This window comes from Vulpes vulpes, chromosome 1, assembly GCF_048418805.1.
Source record: "Vulpes vulpes isolate BD-2025 chromosome 1, VulVul3, whole genome shotgun sequence".
NCBI lineage: Eukaryota > Metazoa > Chordata > Mammalia > Carnivora > Canidae > Vulpes > Vulpes vulpes.
In genome coordinates, this window is record NC_132780.1 from 125,869,475 (window position 1) to 125,888,114 (window position 18,640).

At 36.4% G+C, this 18,640-nt stretch overlaps 1 protein-coding gene across 2 annotated transcripts in view; it reads right to left on the reverse strand.

Moving 5' to 3' along the window:
* The window catches only part of SNX4 (sorting nexin 4), a 70,196-nt gene that overhangs the window by 32,649 nt on the left and 18,907 nt on the right, over positions 1-18,640 (reverse strand). For both annotated transcript variants that reach the window (XM_072728748.1, XM_072728671.1), the window contains exons 3-7: positions 15,616-15,751; positions 15,389-15,538; positions 14,871-14,918; positions 8,655-8,710; positions 3,877-3,949 (exon numbers count right to left, since the gene is read on the reverse strand). In XM_072728748.1, coding sequence (XP_072584849.1) covers positions 3,877-3,949; positions 8,655-8,710; positions 14,871-14,918; positions 15,389-15,538; positions 15,616-15,751 — 463 coding nt within the window. The remainder of the gene's footprint in view (positions 1-3,876; positions 3,950-8,654; positions 8,711-14,870; positions 14,919-15,388; positions 15,539-15,615; positions 15,752-18,640) is intronic.

Genomic DNA, 18,640 nt, shown 5'->3' on the forward strand with positions numbered 1-18,640 from the left:
TAATTCATTAGTCATCGGTAATCAAGAATACTGGTATCAGGGTAAAAGTGCTGTACCCAATGGTTTAGTCCAGACTGCTACTCAATTTCATTTCTGTTGACAAGTCTTTCTTTTTGAAAACTGATCATCTGACAACTGACAGGGAAAAAGTGACACCTAGCAAATTCTATGACAGCAGAAGAAATATGACAGATTCATCCCATCATTCTACCCAACTCAGAATCATTTGGAACTGTAGGAATGCCTTTTCTATCCTCACTGAACTAGTAGCTGATTAAATATTAAAAAAGACAGTTTCCAGACATTCTATTACATGATTCTGAAAATCTAGACATGCATAGCTTTTTCTTTCTTTTGAACTATTCTCCTAAGGATAGCTCAAGCTAACTTTAATGTCAAAGTTTCTGAAGCCTGTTCTCATAAAGTTTAGGATGGGGTGCCTGGTTGGCTCAGTCAGTAGAGCAGTCGATTCTTGGTCTCGGGGTTGTAAGTTTCGGCCCCAAGCTGGGTGTAGAGATTACTTAAAAATAAAATCTTAATAAAAAGACAAATAAAATCTTTACTCCTTTCTTTTTTCTTTTTTTTTAATAAAATCTTCAGTGCCTGGATGGTTCAACTGGCTACGCATCTGCCTTGGGCTCAGATCATAATCCTGGGGATCATGGGACTGAGCCCTGAGCAGGACTCCCTCCCTGCTCAATGGGGAGTCTGTTTCTCCCTCTGCCCCTCCTGCCCCGCTTGTGCTCACACACGCACACTCTCAGCTCCCTCTCTCAAATAAATTAATTAATTAAATCTTTAAATAGATAAATAGAATCTTAAGCAAAAAACAAGCCAACAAAAGGCTTGGGCTAAATATCTATACACAGAATTCTCTTACTTAGGTATTACAAACTCGTTGATGACAAGGTTGTTTTCTTCAAAGGTTCTTTTCGCATATAAATTACCCACCAGTTCTCCCTGGTTGGTTATGGTTAAATTCAAGAAACAATTTATCTTAACTATAGAGAATAAACTGATGGTGGGGGGGGGGGAAATGGGAGGGTTAAACAGGTGATGGGGATTAAGTAATGCATTTATCCTGATGAACACTGGGTTATGTTTGGAATTGATGAATCACTATACTGTACACCTGAAACTAATATAACACTGTATGTGTTAACTAGGGGCACTGGGTGGCTCAGTGGTTGAGCATCTGCCTTTGGCTCAGGTCAATCCTGGGGTCCTGGGATCCAGTCCCACTTTGGGCTCCCTGCAGGGAGCCTGCTTCTCCCTCTGCCTGTGTCTCTGCCTCTCTCTATGTCTCTCATGAATAAATAAATACAATCTTTAAACTAAACTAAACAAAAACACTATGTTAACTAGAAGAAGCAATTTAACTGTTTTTTCAGATTTTTTTTTTTTAAAGATTTTATTTATATATTCATGAGAATACACAGAGAGGAGAGAGAGAGAGGCAGAGACACAGGCAGAGGGAGAAGCAGGCTCCATGCAGGGAGCCTGACGTGGGACTCGATTCCCGGTCTCCAGGATGACACCCCGAGCTGTAGGCGGCGCTAAACCGCTGAGCCGCCAGGGCTGCCCTATTTTTTTCAGATTTTTTAAACACAAAAATGTCAGCATATATATTCATTTGTTCACTCATTCAATGAATTATATAGTGAGTGTCTACTAAGAGTTGGGCATTATTCCAGGGATTTAGCAGTGAGAAAACAAAGCTGCTCTTGTGGAGCTCACATATACTAGAAGGGGAGATAATGAACAAGTTAATACAGAACACAACATCAGATAGTGCTGCTATAAAGACAACAGCAATGACAGACTATGACAGAGGAATGCAGAAAATGATAGAAAATTGCATCTTATTTTATATAAGACACCCAGGAAAGATTTCTCTGAGGGAGGCATTTGAGGTGAGAAATGAATGACAAAAGAGAATAGGCCAAGACAGGTTCTTGAAGGTGAGGCATGTAGGAAAAGTGATACGGGCATGAGGAAGAGCAAATAAGAGTCTCCTAGGGCAGAAACAAGTTTGATATGGTTAAACTTTGCCATAATCTTCAAATGTGATTAAATATTAATCACATTTAAAAATCTACTTTTAACAGAAAACAAGACATAATCACCATGGTTATCTTGCCTTGTAACATTTTCTCACTTGCTCTATGAAAGCAATCATGTATACCTTCCTTCGAGCTAAGTGATCTGTAACACAGTCTCACAGTAATGACAATCATGTCTCCTCTGGGTCTCACTTAAATTTACTACCTATACTTACAGATTTTCTGAGTGTTTAACTGTTACACTCTGTTCAATTCACCACTCATCTCGGAGATTTCTAATAAATCTGATTCTAGCAGGTTTGCTGCTTTGTCCTTTAGTTTTCTTCTGGGTTGGAAAAGCTGTTTAAGAACCTCTCAATAGCTGAAGTTAGTCATGTGAGTGCAAATACTACACCTCTCCCTACTCCAACTCCCAGAACTGTTAACCTTCCTGCTAAACAAGGTTTTCTACAGTGTTCTCTGCCCTTCCCTTTGGATGAAGGCCTTTAAAAAGAACACAGCTTTCATAATCAGCCAGACCTCTAATTTTAAATCGATACTCCAAGGTTTCTAGCATAAAAGACAAAGCTGAATGAATTATTCTTCCAGTCTTCTGGGGGTATCTCTGCCCTCCTCTCCCAACTTTCGACAACAACTGTTGTCTAATTACCTTATCAATCCAGTTTCCCAATATCCCATTCTTGATTCTAGCCTACTAATTCTCACATGTATCTTTTCTTTTATTAGAAAGTATCTCATGGGATCCCTGGGTGGCGCAGCGGTTTAGCGCCTGCCTTTGGCCCAGGGCGTGATCCTGGAGACCCGGGATCGAGTCCCACATCGGGCTCCTGGTGCATGGAGCCTGCTTCTCCCTCTGCCTGTGTCTCTGCCTCTCTCTCTCTCTCTGTGTGACTATCATAAATTAAAAAAAAAAAAAAAAGAAAGAAAAAGAAAGTATCTCATAATTTATTTAGGGAGTCTAACAGTATTCTGATGGTTAAACAGGAGACTGAGCCAATAAAGATACACAAAAGGATTTTTCCCCTTATTTTTTTTTATACTTTCTATTATAGAAATCTTCAAAAACAAAAAAGCAAAAACTGGAACACAGAACATACTTCCATTTCCAACACGTACCTTCAACAATTATTAATTATATGGCCAATCTAGTTTCATCTAAAACCGCCCACTTTCCACTCCTCACCAGTAGACACTCTCGTTAAAGCAAATCCCAGATAATATATTTCAAGAGGATTCCAGTCAGTGTAAGTTGTGATCCTATTCCTGGTATGCTGGTGTCTTTCAGTCTTTAGTACAGGCAAGTTCTAAGGGTTCCAGGTCTACCACAGCCAAACCATATGACTAGTCCAGTGATCATGCCTTGATTTCTAATTTTTGTCATGGCAAGCCATTACCCTAAATAAGTTTATTTAGGAAAAATTAAGAGCACAGACACAGGATAGCCTAACATATATAAACTATTTCACAAACCTTTAAAAAAAAAAACTTTAAAGTAAAAGGATATCATTACATGTAGATCTAATCTCCCATACTTACTTAATTATATTCCAATACTGAAATGGTAGGCCTTTGACAAGACATCAAAATAACCATATACAAACAACAGAGAAAACAACAGGCTAAAAACTTTCAAGCTGTATATGCCAGAAAACACTCCACATTTTTTTTAAATGCAGTTTGGATGAACACCACACCAAATCAGAATGGAAAAATCAGCTATTCATCATAAATGCCATCCATTATTTAAAAACATGATTAGGTGAGAAGCACTTCCTTATAAATGTACGTCAAAAAGCTCCTGGGGACCACTTACAGCTCTGACTCGAAGAAGATGTGAGATGACAGACTGGAGTTCATCACTGTAGTGTTTTAGTTCTGTAAATCTCCTAAAACAGGGAAAAAATAAAACATTATTTTTTCTCATGAAAACAATCAAAAAACCGAAAACAAAACAGTAGTACCTGACAATAATGAAACTGTTTCTACTAAATCATACGCTGGCCTTAAGTACACTCCAATAAAAATTCAAAAAACTTTTTTTTTTTTTAATTCAAAAAACTTTAAAATAAAACAATCATACTGTCTTTTGATATTTGTCAAGATAAGAAAAGATGTCCTACTTCATAACTTTTACTGTGGAACTGAGATAGCGATAAAACTTGTTTTATGAAAAATTACTTGAAAATATTTATGGTGCTAAACTCATGGTCTCTAAGCTCAATCAATCTGCATGCAGAGGTGAAATTTCTGATACCGCTCCCTGTCACTCTCTAACCAAGCTTCACATATTAAACGCGGCCATTAGTAAGATCTCCTGCCAATAAATACATCTACACCTGGTGTTCCTTCTTCGCCCGAGGACCCTTCTCATCAATACTCTATATTCTGCCCAACTCTCTCCCATATTCCTAACTTCCTTTCTCTGTGCAAGCTCCTCCTCGTTAGCGTATCAATTAACTCTCCTATATTAAAATTCATACACACATTCCCCTGACAACACACCCACCTGTTAACACCTTCTCACACTCAGCCCTCCCACAGGTACAATTTGGCAAGGCATTCTCTCAACCAACAACCACCTCCCATTCACGGTGTAACCCAGGGCAATTTAGATTTGCCTCCAGCATCAGAGTGGAGAAATCCTCCTGACAAACTCACTAACTAGTCTCATGTTGCTAAAATCCTTTAGTCCTCAGTCTTTCTTGGTCCTTTCAGCAGTGTAACAACTGATCTCAACCTCCTCAAAAATTTGTTCCCTTGACATCAGTTTTATTTTCTCAAGATTTTCCTTTTACTCTCTGGATATGCCTGAAGTCTCTTCTGCAGTTCTCATTTCCTTCACCCACCTACTATACCTCCAACTTTAGTGTGCAAAGAACCCCTGAAGTGTTCGTTAGAAACACTACAGAGGGCCTCTCAGCAAGAGCGGGGTGTGAACAAGCAAAACTGTACACAGAAGCCCTAGTGGAACTCAGGAAGCCGAAGGTTTAACAAGCTCAACCTGCAGGATTCAAGATGTTACTGATCATTCAGATTACACTTTGGAAAACACCCTCAAAGTGATGGCGGCACTCCTTAGGGTCCAATCCTGGGTCCTCAGCCATCTTAATAATCAATTTTTCAATCTGTACACTCTTATGTATTCATAAAGCTTCACAATCATAACATACATGCTACTGAATTCCAAATTTCTACCTCCCGCCCAAATATCTCTCCTAAACACCAGATCTACAAAGCCAACTGACTAGCACACGTTTCTACTGGCTTACATACCCAAAGCTCAACTTATCTTCCCCTATCCCTCCCAAATCTCTCTTCCCCTATGTTCCCAAGCACTCTAAAGAATGAAACCTGGATGCTACCTGTATTTTCTGGGCCTCTCTTTTGCCCCATTCATTCTACTAATTACTCAGTCTACCTCCTAAATATTGCCCAAATATTGCCACATAAAAGTAGAAGACTCGAGGTCCATCTCCAAACTGCTCTTTAACTGTCTAGTTTGAAGGAACATATCTAAGTTCTTTTTTTTTTTCAGTAATCTCTACACTGAACGTGGGGCTCAAACTCGCAACCACGAGATCAAATGTCGCATGCTCGTCCAACTAAGCCAGCGAAGAAGCCAGTTTGAAGAAACATGAAGCTAGTTATCATTTTGGTAAAATTATACTCTAAAAATCTTTCTAGTTTTTTTTTTTAATTTTTATTTATTTATAATAGTCACACAGAGAGAGAGAGAGAGACAGAGACACAGGCAGAGGGAGAGGGAGAAGCAGGCTCCATGCACCGGGAGCCCGACGTGGGACCCGATCCCGGGTCTCCAGGATCGTGCCCCGGGCCAAAGGCAGGCGCCAAACCGCTGCGCCACCCAGGGATCCCTCTTTCTAGTTTTCTACATTTTAAGAAAGGACAGAATAAAAGTATTTTAGTGCTACAAAATATTTTAGTAATGGTATGAATAATATATATTGGGCCAACTAGACCCAGTATAAAATATATATATATAACATATAACACAGCTGGAACAGAGATTCTGTAAATGAAGAATCTGTTTTAACAATGAATGATACAGGGGTGCCTGGCTGGCTCAGTTGGGAGGAGCATGTGACTCTTGACATTGGGGTCATGAGATCAAGCCCCATGTTGGGTGTAGAGATTACTTAAAAATATGTAAATTGTTTTTAAAAAACCCAATGAATGATATAGACAATCCCCTTAACTACAATTTATGGCACACAAATTCCATTACTAATTATATATTAATTACACACTTAATAAGAGCAGGAGCAATAAACTGCCTTGGTTATATTATTGGTCATATCAACTTTAAAATTTTATATATAGGGCAGCCCGGGTGGCTTAGCGGTTTAGTACTGCCTTCAGCCCAGGGTGTGATCCTGGAGACCCGAGATCAAGTCCCACGTCAGGCTCCCTGCATGGGGCCTGCTTTTCCCTCTGCCTGTGTCTCTACACCTCTCTCTCTCTCTGTGTCTCTTGTGGATAAATAAATAAAATCTTTAAAAAATAAAATAAAATTAAAATAAAATTAAAATAAAATAAAATAAAATAAAATTTTATATATAATATGGATATTAAATAAAATTTTACAATCCAAGAACCTGGTTTTGACCAGAGAAGAAAAACAATTGATAATATACTTTTCAATTTAATTGACAAAATATTAATTTAAAAAGTTTCCTCTACATGCTTGTTCCTCTAATGAATGTATATCCACCAAAGTCATAAAGCTAGCTTACTAGGTTTTTCAAAGCTTTATTTGGAGTACGACTTAAAATTGTAGTTCTTTACCTAGAGAACATCTCTTATATACCATGACATGTTATTATAACCCTTAGAGTGGAACCTTAAATGCCTATTATTAAGTGAAAAAAGCCAATCTGAGAAGGCTACCTAGTGTATATGACATTCTAGGAAAGGCAAAACTATGCAGATCACCAGCTGCCAGGGGGTGGGAGGGAAGGATAAATACGCAGATCACAGAGGATTTTTAGAACAGTGAAAATAGCTTGGGGTTTTTGTTTGTTTGTTTGTTTGTTTGTTTGAAGTAGGCTCCCTGCTCAATGTGGGGTTTGAACTCATGACCCAGAGATTAAGGGGCACATTCTCTAGGGAGTGTGCCTGCCAGGCACCCAAGGACAGTGAAAATACTTTGCATGATATTATAATGATGAATACACATGTCATTATAAATTTGTCAAAACCCATAAAATATACAACACTAAGAGTGAACCCTAATGTAATGTCTTTAAGTAATAACAGTGTGGTCAATATAGGTTCATCAATTGTAACAAATGCACCATTCTGGCAGGGGACGCTAATAGTGGGGGTGACTGTGCATGTGTGGGGGCAGAGGGTATATATGGGACCTTTGTGCTATTCACTCAATTTTTTTTGTAGAACTAAAACTCTAAAAAAAGTCTATTAAGGGGCACCTGGGTGGCTCAGTTGTTTAAGTATCTGACTGGCTCAGGTTGTGATCTCAGGGTCCTGGGATCAAGCCCCACATCAGGCTCCCTGCTCAGCAGGGAGTCTGGCTCTCCTTCTCCCCCCTCCCTCTGTCCCTATCCCCACTCACGTTCTCACTCACTCTCTCTCTCAAATAAATAAAATATTTTTAAAAATAAATAGGTCTATTAAAAATAAAAAAAAAACCCTCAATGGTTACCGTCACAATTACCTGATTACCAAAACTTTATTTAATTGTATTTTACATTCAAAATTTATATTAAAAACCAAAGGCATTATGTTATTGTGTTAGGATTTATAAAGTCAGGCATAATATGTAATGCAAACCTGGCCTCTGGTAAGAATTTATACCACACAGAAATTAATGCTGAAGGCTTAACTAAAGATATTCTAACAGCCCTCATGAACTTGGTAGCCAAAAAGGGAAAACCTCATCTGCCTGAGCACTATTCTAACTGAAAAATTTAGCTGAATCAAAGGTAAGGCTAGTTACAGGTCCATTACTGAAGAGCCTGAATTATCCACATAATTCAGAGAATAAGTAAAACCAAATATTAAGAAATGCCTAGGTTCCATCCCAAGGAAATTTTTTTCTGAATTCACAGACTTCTTTTATTATAGAAATGGTCTCACAAACACTAAACTGACATTAATGAAGTCAAGTAATTATCATATAAATATACCTCCAGAAATTCTTAGTATGCATTTATCTATCAAGTTTTCTTGGTATACAAAGTAGATTAGTATCAAATACATACATAATACATAATCCTCCTGAGCTTTGGACATATTTGACAGGTAAAGCCTATTTCATATTTAATTAAAATTATTTCTCTCATTTTTCTATCTTCAACAACATTTTAATAAATCTTTCTAGGAAAAAGCAGTGGTTTAATTTTCTAAAACTTTAGTTACTTCCAATCTTAAACTCAATTAAGTTACCAAATCTCAAAATCAGTTTCAGACTGTAAGAGGATTTCACTAAATGTGAATTACTATTTAAAATAGTTAGCAAATAAAGTGCATACATTCAGAAATGAAAAATTAAATAAATTGATGGGCACCATTCAAAACAACATTGTAACTGTTATTAAAACAAAACCTTACTTGTCTGGGTTTTTCACTCTGAATGTTGCATTAAGCGCTTTTAACCTGGAGTCTGCCTGGAAAAAATAATTTGTTTACTTAATACAATTACATTTCAGGGTACAAATCCAAACAATTTTACTTTCCCTTTAGAATTAAGATGCTTAATAAATATAGTTTTCTTCATACCATTTGTGTCAAACACAATAAACGTATCTTAAAAACAGCTTATTTTTTGAAAATACTACAAAAACAATATTTTAATAAATTAAACTGAACACATGCCATTCAATAATACCAAAGTAAAACAATTATAAACATCAACACACTAACAGGTGTCTATGTATATATACACATACACATATACATATATAGTTCTGCAGTATCACAAGTCAGAATAGGTCATGTGAAAAAAAGTAGTTTACCTTTCTCTAAATCAAGAAAAGCAATGATAAACTAAATAAAACTACTGCTCTAAAGCAAATGCATTACTGCAGGTAGTTCTCAGATGGAATCCAAACCAAATATACCCTGTTTTTTTTTTTTTTCACTGTCATGATCAGTACTTAAAAAAAACATATGCAAATACCTCTACTAAATACTGTAGACTGAAGTAAACCAAGAGGACTTCAAATTACTTTCTAGTTGAAAGAAAATGTTACAAGACAACATAACTTTTTAACTATCTTTTTTCAACTTTTCAATTATTTTTACTTATTCTAAGTAATTGCTCTCAGAGGAACAGAGGGATCAGCATGAAACAATAATTGCATTCTATAAAATTTGAACTTAATAGATCCAAATCCTATCCTAAGTTCTCACAAACAAAACCAGTGAATTCTGACTGGGCACAGAAACTACAGTGTTCATAAAAGGTGGCTCAATCAGGAATTAATTTTATAATGTAGTCTGAATCTCCCAATCAGCTTGAAAATTTTACATTATTCCAATTTCCAATCCATAATTACATAAATTCCCAAGTTAATAAAACAAACAAGACAACAATCCTAGGATCCTCAAATTACTTGGCTAAGAAAATAAAAACAAATGCAACAAATAAGTTACTCCACAAACTCAGCCTCTTAGAACTTCAGATCACAAGAAATTCAAAAACCTATCAAGAATATCTATAGAACTTGGGGCAGGCCAGGTGGCTCAGCGGTTTAGCGTCGCCTTCAGCCCAGGGCCTGATCCTGGAGTCCCGGGATGGAGTCCCACGTCGGGCTCCCTGCATGGAGCCTGCTTCTCCCACTGCCTGTGTCTCTGCCTCTCTCTGCGTCTCTCATGAATGAATGAATGAATGAATGAATGAATGAATGAATCTTTAAAAAAAAAGCATACCTATAGAAACTTAATTTATCACTTATTTCTTGGGATCCTCTTATTTCTAAAATCAGTATTTCACCAATTCTTAACCTTTCTCATTTCTCAAGGGCAAACAAGCTAGTGCATGTGAAAGTCCTTACATACAAAAATACCCATGAATTTAAGGTATATATTACTCCTTCATGTTCTTTTAATTCATTAAAATAACTAAACACCAAGTGTTAAAGACTCTATATTCACATACAAAGGTGACTCTTTAAATGATGATGAAATTACATAAAAACTATGAGTAAAGAAGGATATTTTCATCTGTACCTTTTCTGGAATCTCAAATTCTTAACCGCACCAATTTATTTTTTACTTTTAAGATCAACAGTTTACCAATTTAGAAGTCATATAAAATGTTAGACATGAGCATCCTAACCTTTGCTTACCCAATATTCTGTTAGGTCAGGTCCATCAGAATACCCAGCTCACACTGAGGGGGGCACTTGATGGGATGAGCACAGGGGTGATATGCTATATGTTGGCAAATTGAACTCCAATAAAAAAAAAATTAAAAAAAAAAAAGAATACCCAACTCAGCACGCTCACCATTTCACGAGATTTCACAAACCGGAAAGTTGCCTAAAATGTCCCCAAAGCCAGATCTCAAAAAAAGTACCTGGACTATTCCAAACCTAACAGTTTACCAACCCTCTTTCAGATTCCTCATTAAATACCTAAAGAAAACCCCGGTCCATCATTATTTCATAGAACCTTCCTTTCACTTCCTTTAAAACAGCACTACACCAGGACACCCGGGTGGCTCAGCTGTTGAGCATCTGCCTCTGGCTCAGGGTATGATCCCGGGGTTCAGGATCGAGTCCCACATCGGGTCCCCTACTTCGGCCTCTGCCTATGTCTCTGCCTCTCTCTGTGTGTCTCTCATGAATATATATATAAATATTATATATATAAAAATGAACACTTATGAATTCTCATGAATATTATATACATATAAATTAAAAAACCAGCACTACCTGAAATCATCTTAGTTGTTTACTTGTCTCTTAGTTGTCCACTAGAACATAAGAGCCATTAAAAAGCACAATGTGGGAAAAAAAAAAAAAAAAAGCACAATGTGTTGGGGCACCTGGTGGCTCAGCTGGTTAAATGTCTGCCTTCAGTTTAGGTCACGATCTTATTCTCAAGTTCTCCTTTAGTCCCCACTTCCTTTTCCTCTCTGGTTCCTATTCCATATTTCACTTTCCTTGTCCTGGATCTTGTCTTCCCTTGGTTATTTCATTTTCTGATTCTTCTCTTCCCCCAAACTTTGCCTAGTAAACCACCACCCAGCTTGGGCCTCTCTCTAACATTACTCTTCCCTGGCTCCCAAGTTGACTCCTCTGCACGTTTCTTACTCCTGCCTCAGCTCAAATGTTATCTCTTCAACCATGTGACCCAATTTACCCAGGACAGTGCTGGTTTATGCTTGTTGTCCTAGACTCATTATTAATACTGCCCCCTTTTGCTCTTAAAAGTGTCCCCATTTGGACAGTAAGTTTTATGGTCACTTATCACAAAATAATCCCTGGGGAAAAAAATCTCTGCTGTTATACTCTTTAACATAGATGATTTAGAACTATTTTAAAGGATATTATTTAAATGTTAATTTAAGGTCTCCAACTACTAAAATATAAGCTCCATAAGAACATGGGAGTTTACGAAGTTTTTCTGCTCATTCATTACTGTTTCCACAACACCTAGAAAAGCACCTGATACTCTCTAGGCACCCAGCATGTGGAGTCACTACAATGGCTCTCTCAGTGTTTCTGTGTAAAACAGAGATTAGCAGAGATTTTAAATGTCCAGACTGTGGACATCAGCCTCTCTACTCCAAACAACAGACAGGGTTCTAGATTCCTCTAAGTCAACCTAAAATCATTTACAGTTTGGTATATGGATGACACTTTCATGTAAGTAATTTATTGAGTTAATGGGAATTAAAACAATATAATCTTATACTAAGGTAATTAATTTAAATGTTCATTACTCTAGATAACTCTTTCCTCTCCTTTCACTAAATTGGTTAACATGAATATTTATACAAATATTCAAGATAAACACCAATGTAAAGCAGTGATGAAACAGTTGTTGCTCATGTTTATATTAAACAAAGCATTGATAAAAAAGAAACTAGAGGGACGCCTGGGTGGCTCAAGTGGTTGAGTGTCTGCCTTTGGCTCAGGTTGTGACCCCGGGTCCTGGGATCGAGTCCCATATCCGGCTCTGCATGGAGAGCCTGCTTCTCCCTCTATGTCTCTGTGTGTCTCTCATGAATAAATAAATAAAATCTTTAAAAAAAAATAAAAGAAACTAGATTTTTGGGGCACCTAGGTGACTCCGTCAGTTAAGCATGGGACTCTTGGTTTCAGCTCAGGCCATGTTCTCAGGATCGTAATACTGAGCCCCACATTGGGCTCTGCACTCAGCAGCTAGTCTGCCTGAGTCTCCCTCTCCCTCTGCCCCATTCCTCCTCTCTTTCTCTCTGAAATAAAATCTTAAAAACAAAAAAGGAAACTAGATTTTTACAATTATCTTGCTGGGTATAATAATTACTCTAAAAAAACTTAAGAAATATCTAGTAGGCCAAAACTATATATTAAATTAAACATGTGTGAAAAAAGGAAAATTAAAGTAAACTGACATTTCAGTTTGAGAACGACAATCCAAAAGCTAGGGCCAAAGTCAAAAAATTTTTTTAAGTAGATTCCATGCCCAGCACAGAGCCCAATGCAGGGCCTGAACCCACAACCCTCAGATAAAAACCTGAGCTGAGATCCTGAAACAGACACTTAACTGACTGAGTCACCCAGGCACCTGCCAAGGTCAAATATTCTTATAAAATTTAAGTATTTGGCCTGATTCAGAACAATCTCATTTTCACAAAAATAGTTTCCAATATTCCCTTTATTTTTTAAAAAAGATTTTATTTATTCATTTGATAGAGAGACAGCATAAGCAGGAAGAGCAGAAGGCAGAGGGAGGAGCAGGGGGCTGGATGCAGGGCTCTATCCCAGGACCCTGGGATCATGACCAGAGCCAAAGGCAGACGCTTAAGTGACTGAGTGACCCAGGCATCCCTTAATACTTCCTTTACCAACCATTTTTACATACATTAATTACATAATTTATAAACAAAAATAGAGGTAATATGGGATGGTAACATGTATGTACATGACTCTTATATACATGTTTGCATGTATGCATGCATGTACATACAAGTGTGAGGCTGTCTAAAAAAGATTCCATTTCACTGATGAAAGAACTTAAGAAACACCCACAACAAAATAAGTAATACCATAGGACTCAAGGATTTCCAAAGTCTCTTCATACGTCTTATTTCTACTCTATTTCATTAAAAGTCTGACTTTTCAAATTATTAATAGTGCACGTTAAATATTACCTTTCAAAGGCTTTATAAAAGTGAAACTGAGATTTCACCATAAAGCAACCCAAATATGAAGTATTTTAACTAAACTCTTAAATATCACCTATAAACAAGATTCAAAGCACTCAGTGAATAGCATCATCTATATAAATGAAGAAACTCAAGAACTTTCTCAAGGTCACCAAAATCATGGTCAAAAACTGGGTTCAAAAAAAAAAAACTGGGTTCAAAGACAAACAACTGTTAACTAAACTAACGACTAAATCGAGGACTATCACATAAAGAGAAGTCACCAAAACAACTATGCTTTACTTTTCTCTTTTCCTTAATATTAGCTCCTAACATCTTGGATAGTGCCTAGAAAATCAAAATATAAACATTTTTTAAAGTTTTGAGTTACTTCAAATCCAAATCTAAATTGAAATTCCAGTATTCTGTGTGCCATTAAGTAATGAATTATAGCCAAGAAAATTCTAATTTTTTCATACAACCTGTCAACAGAATATTTATATATTAGAATCAGCTTGACAATTAAATACTTGATTATACTTTCCATGCAGAACAAAATTTTCTCTTCCTAGTTTTTTTGTGCTACGTTTCAAATACCTATGTGCCAATATATAAATCTCTACGGGGTGTTTCAAAACTATTGTAAAGGCATTTTGTTCTTGTTGCCTAGGTCTATTAAACTTTTGTTATTGTATTACCATGTGAATTCTTTATTGATTTATACATCAATTTACATCACGTTTTTCTACTTACCTGTTCAGTTTACACAAGAGATTGAAAATTTTCAAAACCTTACCAACAATTTAGGTTACATTACTTTTGAGGACAACAGGGAGGATAGATAGGAGTTAGGGTAGCCATCACACCATACAATGCTTTTCAATTTTTAGATAACAATTTCATTCCCAAACATGAATTATAATGATTAAATTTGAAAAGCTACATCACTAACAGACACTAATTCAAAATGACTACTATGTCCACTCAAAGCTGATCACTATGACCCAGTAGAGAGAAGAATGACACATGCCTCATCTTTCAGTCTGCTATGAATGGGAACTCTAAGCTCAATTCTTCAGAAGTGTCTTTCATATCTGATAAAGAATGAGCAAGTGTGTGGGCAAGATTGTGAGTGGAAATGGTAAAGACAGAGTAAAAAAAAGATGTAAAATATATGAGCATACTGCAGAAAAAAATCTACAGCTCGTGTCTAAATTACTGTTTCAAAATGTTCCTTCCGAATAGAATGAAATTCATAAATATAGCCTCACTAAATTATGTAAATCCAAAGTGAATATACAGTGTTTCTTTGAAAACCTTACTAATGACATTAGACACAAAGTCTATTTCAACATTCACGCATTCAATAAATATTGAATACACAAGTATGCACTAAGTGTGTGGAACTGTGCTAGGAAAGGAACTTGTATAAAGGAACTTGTCAAATTATTTCATACAAATATTCTCACCTTCAGTTGAAACCCAGTTTCATTCACGGTCTCCTTCCAGTTACCTTCCTAAAAAGTTAAAGTTAATTTTAGAAATCATTGCAAAATAAACCCATGAGGAATAACCAAATTAAATAAACTACATATCTATCATCCTGTTTTGTTTCAGGGAAAATGGGAGAAAGGTTAAAAAGAAAGAATTCATGTCAAAATTAAACATATAATCCAGATTCCAAGATTACCAAAAGACAGACCCAAGATTTTATAGATCTGGGCTTCAAAAAACTAAAGACTAACTTTGATTATCATTTAAGTGATGCCCCAAAATACCATCTTTAGTATCTTTAAGTATAAAAATGTTAGCCGAGTGATGTCACTCTGTAATTCTGAAATTTAAAACAAATTAAGAAACACAATTAAATGCATATACATTAATAAAACTGCTCCAAAGAGATACTTAAGCCAAAACATTCTAGAGTTTAAAAGGAAAAAAAAAATCAAATGAATTTTCAAAAAGACTAAAAATAAAAGAAAAATACCTGTGTTAAAAACAAATAGAAGATTTTGTCTCTACAAAGGATGGGATGCGAGGCAACTCTCAAGAGAAAGTTTTCTAAACCAATCCTTCGTCTTTCCACAAAATCCGGGTCCATGTTGTCAGCAGAGAGTTTATGCCAAACAAATTCTGCCTAGGTAAACAAAACAATCATGAAGACTAGTCTCAAGGCTAAATACTACTGAACTATACTGCTATTTCATTTCTTACCCTTTTTTCTGGTAGAGGTGGCACAACAACATGTGGATAGTAAACTAAAAGGTAGTTTCTCAACAATTCAAATTCACTATACCGCCTCCATAGTGAGTCTGTTAAGACACTTTGGCCATCAGTGTGATCAACTGACCTGAAAAGGAACAGCAAAAGATCTTCGTTACTTTTAAAAAATACAAATATATGCACACAACATCCATTAAAATTTGTACTCCGTTTACTAAATGCTTATGAACCAGGTACTCAGTAAACAACCTTTTCTAGATTATCTTTTTTAATCCTTATAACCACCCTGTAAAGCAGGGATTATTATCCCATTCTGCAGATGAGGAAGAGCCATTCTTGCTACAATCACAAAGATCTCTGGATAAAGCACTCAAATCTATCTGATTCCAAAGCCCTCACTTCTACCCAATTTTCCTTCTGTTGCAGAAAACCTATTTGTTGAACTCCAGAGAAATAGTCCTTTTAGAAACATTCTAAAAGCCTCAATGTATAGTAATTCAATTTGTGTATAAATATTGATTTTACAATACAGTAAAATCTGGCTTAGCTACTATTTCATTAAATAAAAACTATTTTTAACTACACTTCTGCCACAATGAGCCAAAAACATTTAAGCCCCAGTCCAAGACACTGCAAAAACTTCAATTCAAAATTATAAATGCATCAGAGGCATCCATGAACCTGGAAATATCCCCAAAGGCAAAACGTTAACTCAGAAAGGGCAGGGGAAAAAAGATTTGTAAAAATTCATTTCTAGTCTTATCTTTAACATAAGGAACTATAGGCAATGCCATATGAAAAAGTTCAACTTCCAGTTGGGAGAAAGTTTGCTTAAAATCACACCAAGGACATTTGAAGTTATTTTGACTTTATTTTGACTACTTAAGATTTCTATTAACATAATCATTGTTAGAAAATACCAGTCTTCTAAACATTATCAGGGCCTTCTTACTTTCTAACTGGTTGCTTGATAATCTCAGGCCCTCCAAAAAATACACATATCACCACAATGTTCATTTGTATACTAGGGCATAAAGGCACAGAAGCTAAATTAAATCAGTCTTAATGTAGTCTTAAGAAAGTATATACATCATGCCATGCTAAGCACAATAGATGTTTAGTGTTTTTATCATTTATATATTAAGTTTGCCACTAAATTTCCTCATTGCCTATTAATAAAAAGGAAGCAAAATGTGACATTCAAACTGTACAAATGTCTCCCATGGCACATAGATTATTAAATCGTAATTCTTTTTTTTTTCGTAATTCATTTTAAAGAGTTAACCCAAACATTAGCCAAAACTAATACTATTCCAATTCAGATTCTCAAACTTTAGCTCAAAAATATCTGGGTTAATATCAAGTTTCAAATTATTCAAAATTATTATCAACAGAACCCACATCTTACTAATAAGCAAATTAATGTAGATAAATATATAGAAATACACCTATAAGGCTGTTAGAAGACCTGCTTAAGTGGTTTGGTTTTCTTCAAAGGCCATTTAAGGCAGTCTAGCCATTGGAGACTGATTAACCTCATAGAGAAGGCTTACTCTAGACCCTAAAACTAACCCATTTATCCAATCATTCAACAAATATTTAATAGCACATAACTGGTTTTACATGTAGTATTTAACGCTCACAATACACTGTATCACTAGCCCCATTTTACAAATCATAAGACTTAAGTAATGACATCATACTGCCTCCAAACCATCAAGGCATTCTTACCTATTCTAAAAGAGGCAAAATTTTTTTTAAGATTTTATTTATTTATTCATGAGAGACACAGAGAAAGAAGCAGAGACACAGGCAGAGGGAGAAGCAGGGTCCTTGTGGGGAGCCTGATGCATGACTTGATCCTAGGCCCCAGGATCACGGCCTGAGCCAAACGCAAACGCTCAACCACTGAGCCACCCAGATGCCCTAAAAGAGCCAAATTCTTATCTACCTTAAAACGGTTTCAAAAAAAAATTAAAAAAAGGGTTCATATTTAATGAAGAGAAAAACATAAAATCTCTGGAGAAATTAAAAACCAGTGACTTTAGCCTTATTAATCTTAGCCTACAAAACTGTAACACTATGGACTTTCTACTTCTACCTAAAGAGTAGGTAGGTAAGCTAGATGATAAAGTTGAAGTTTTAAATATCAAGGCTCAGGGATGCCTTGGTGGCTCAGTGGTTGAGTGTCTGCCTTTGGCTCAGGTTGTGATCCTGCGGTTCCGGGATTGAGTCCCGCATCAGGCTCCCTGCAGAGAGCCTGCTTCTCCCTCTGCCTGTGTCTCTGCCTCTTGCTCTGTGTCTCTCAGGAATAAATAAATAAAATTTTAAAAAATATATCAAGGATCAATAATATTCATATTTGTCCAAGATTATCTGCATAAGAATCCTATGCGATTAAATTCAGAAATTTGGGGCAGCCCGGGTGGCTCAGCGGTTTAGCACGTCTTCAGCCCAGGGCCTGACCCTGGAGTCCCAGGATCGAGTCCCGCATGAGGCTCCCTGCATGGAGCCTGCTTCTCCCTCTGCCTGTGTCTCTGCCTCTCTCTCTCTCTCTCATGAATAAATCTTTAAAAAGTAAAAAATAAGAAAATAAAAAAATAATAAATTCAGAAATTTGTGGATTCTGTAGTTGTTGAAGGTCAGTCAACCATAGGGATACTGTACTTATAAAATAATCTATTCAAAAACCGTATTTCTCAAAGTGAGTATCCATATGATAGGAAACAGGCAGAATTTCTTAAAATAGGGAAACCACGAATCATAAAGAATAAATTTGGCTATCTTGAAATATAAAGCCTCTGTACTTTAAAAGATAATTAAGGGGATCCCTGGGTGGCTCAGCAGTTTCGTGCCTGCCTTCGGCCCAGGGTGCGATCCTGGAGTCCCAGGATCGAGTCCTGCGTCAGGCTCCCGGCATGGAGCCTGCTTCTCCCTCTGCCTATGTCTCTGCCTCTCTCTCTCTCTCTCTCTCTCTCTGTCTATCATAAATAAATAAATAAAAATAAATCTTTAA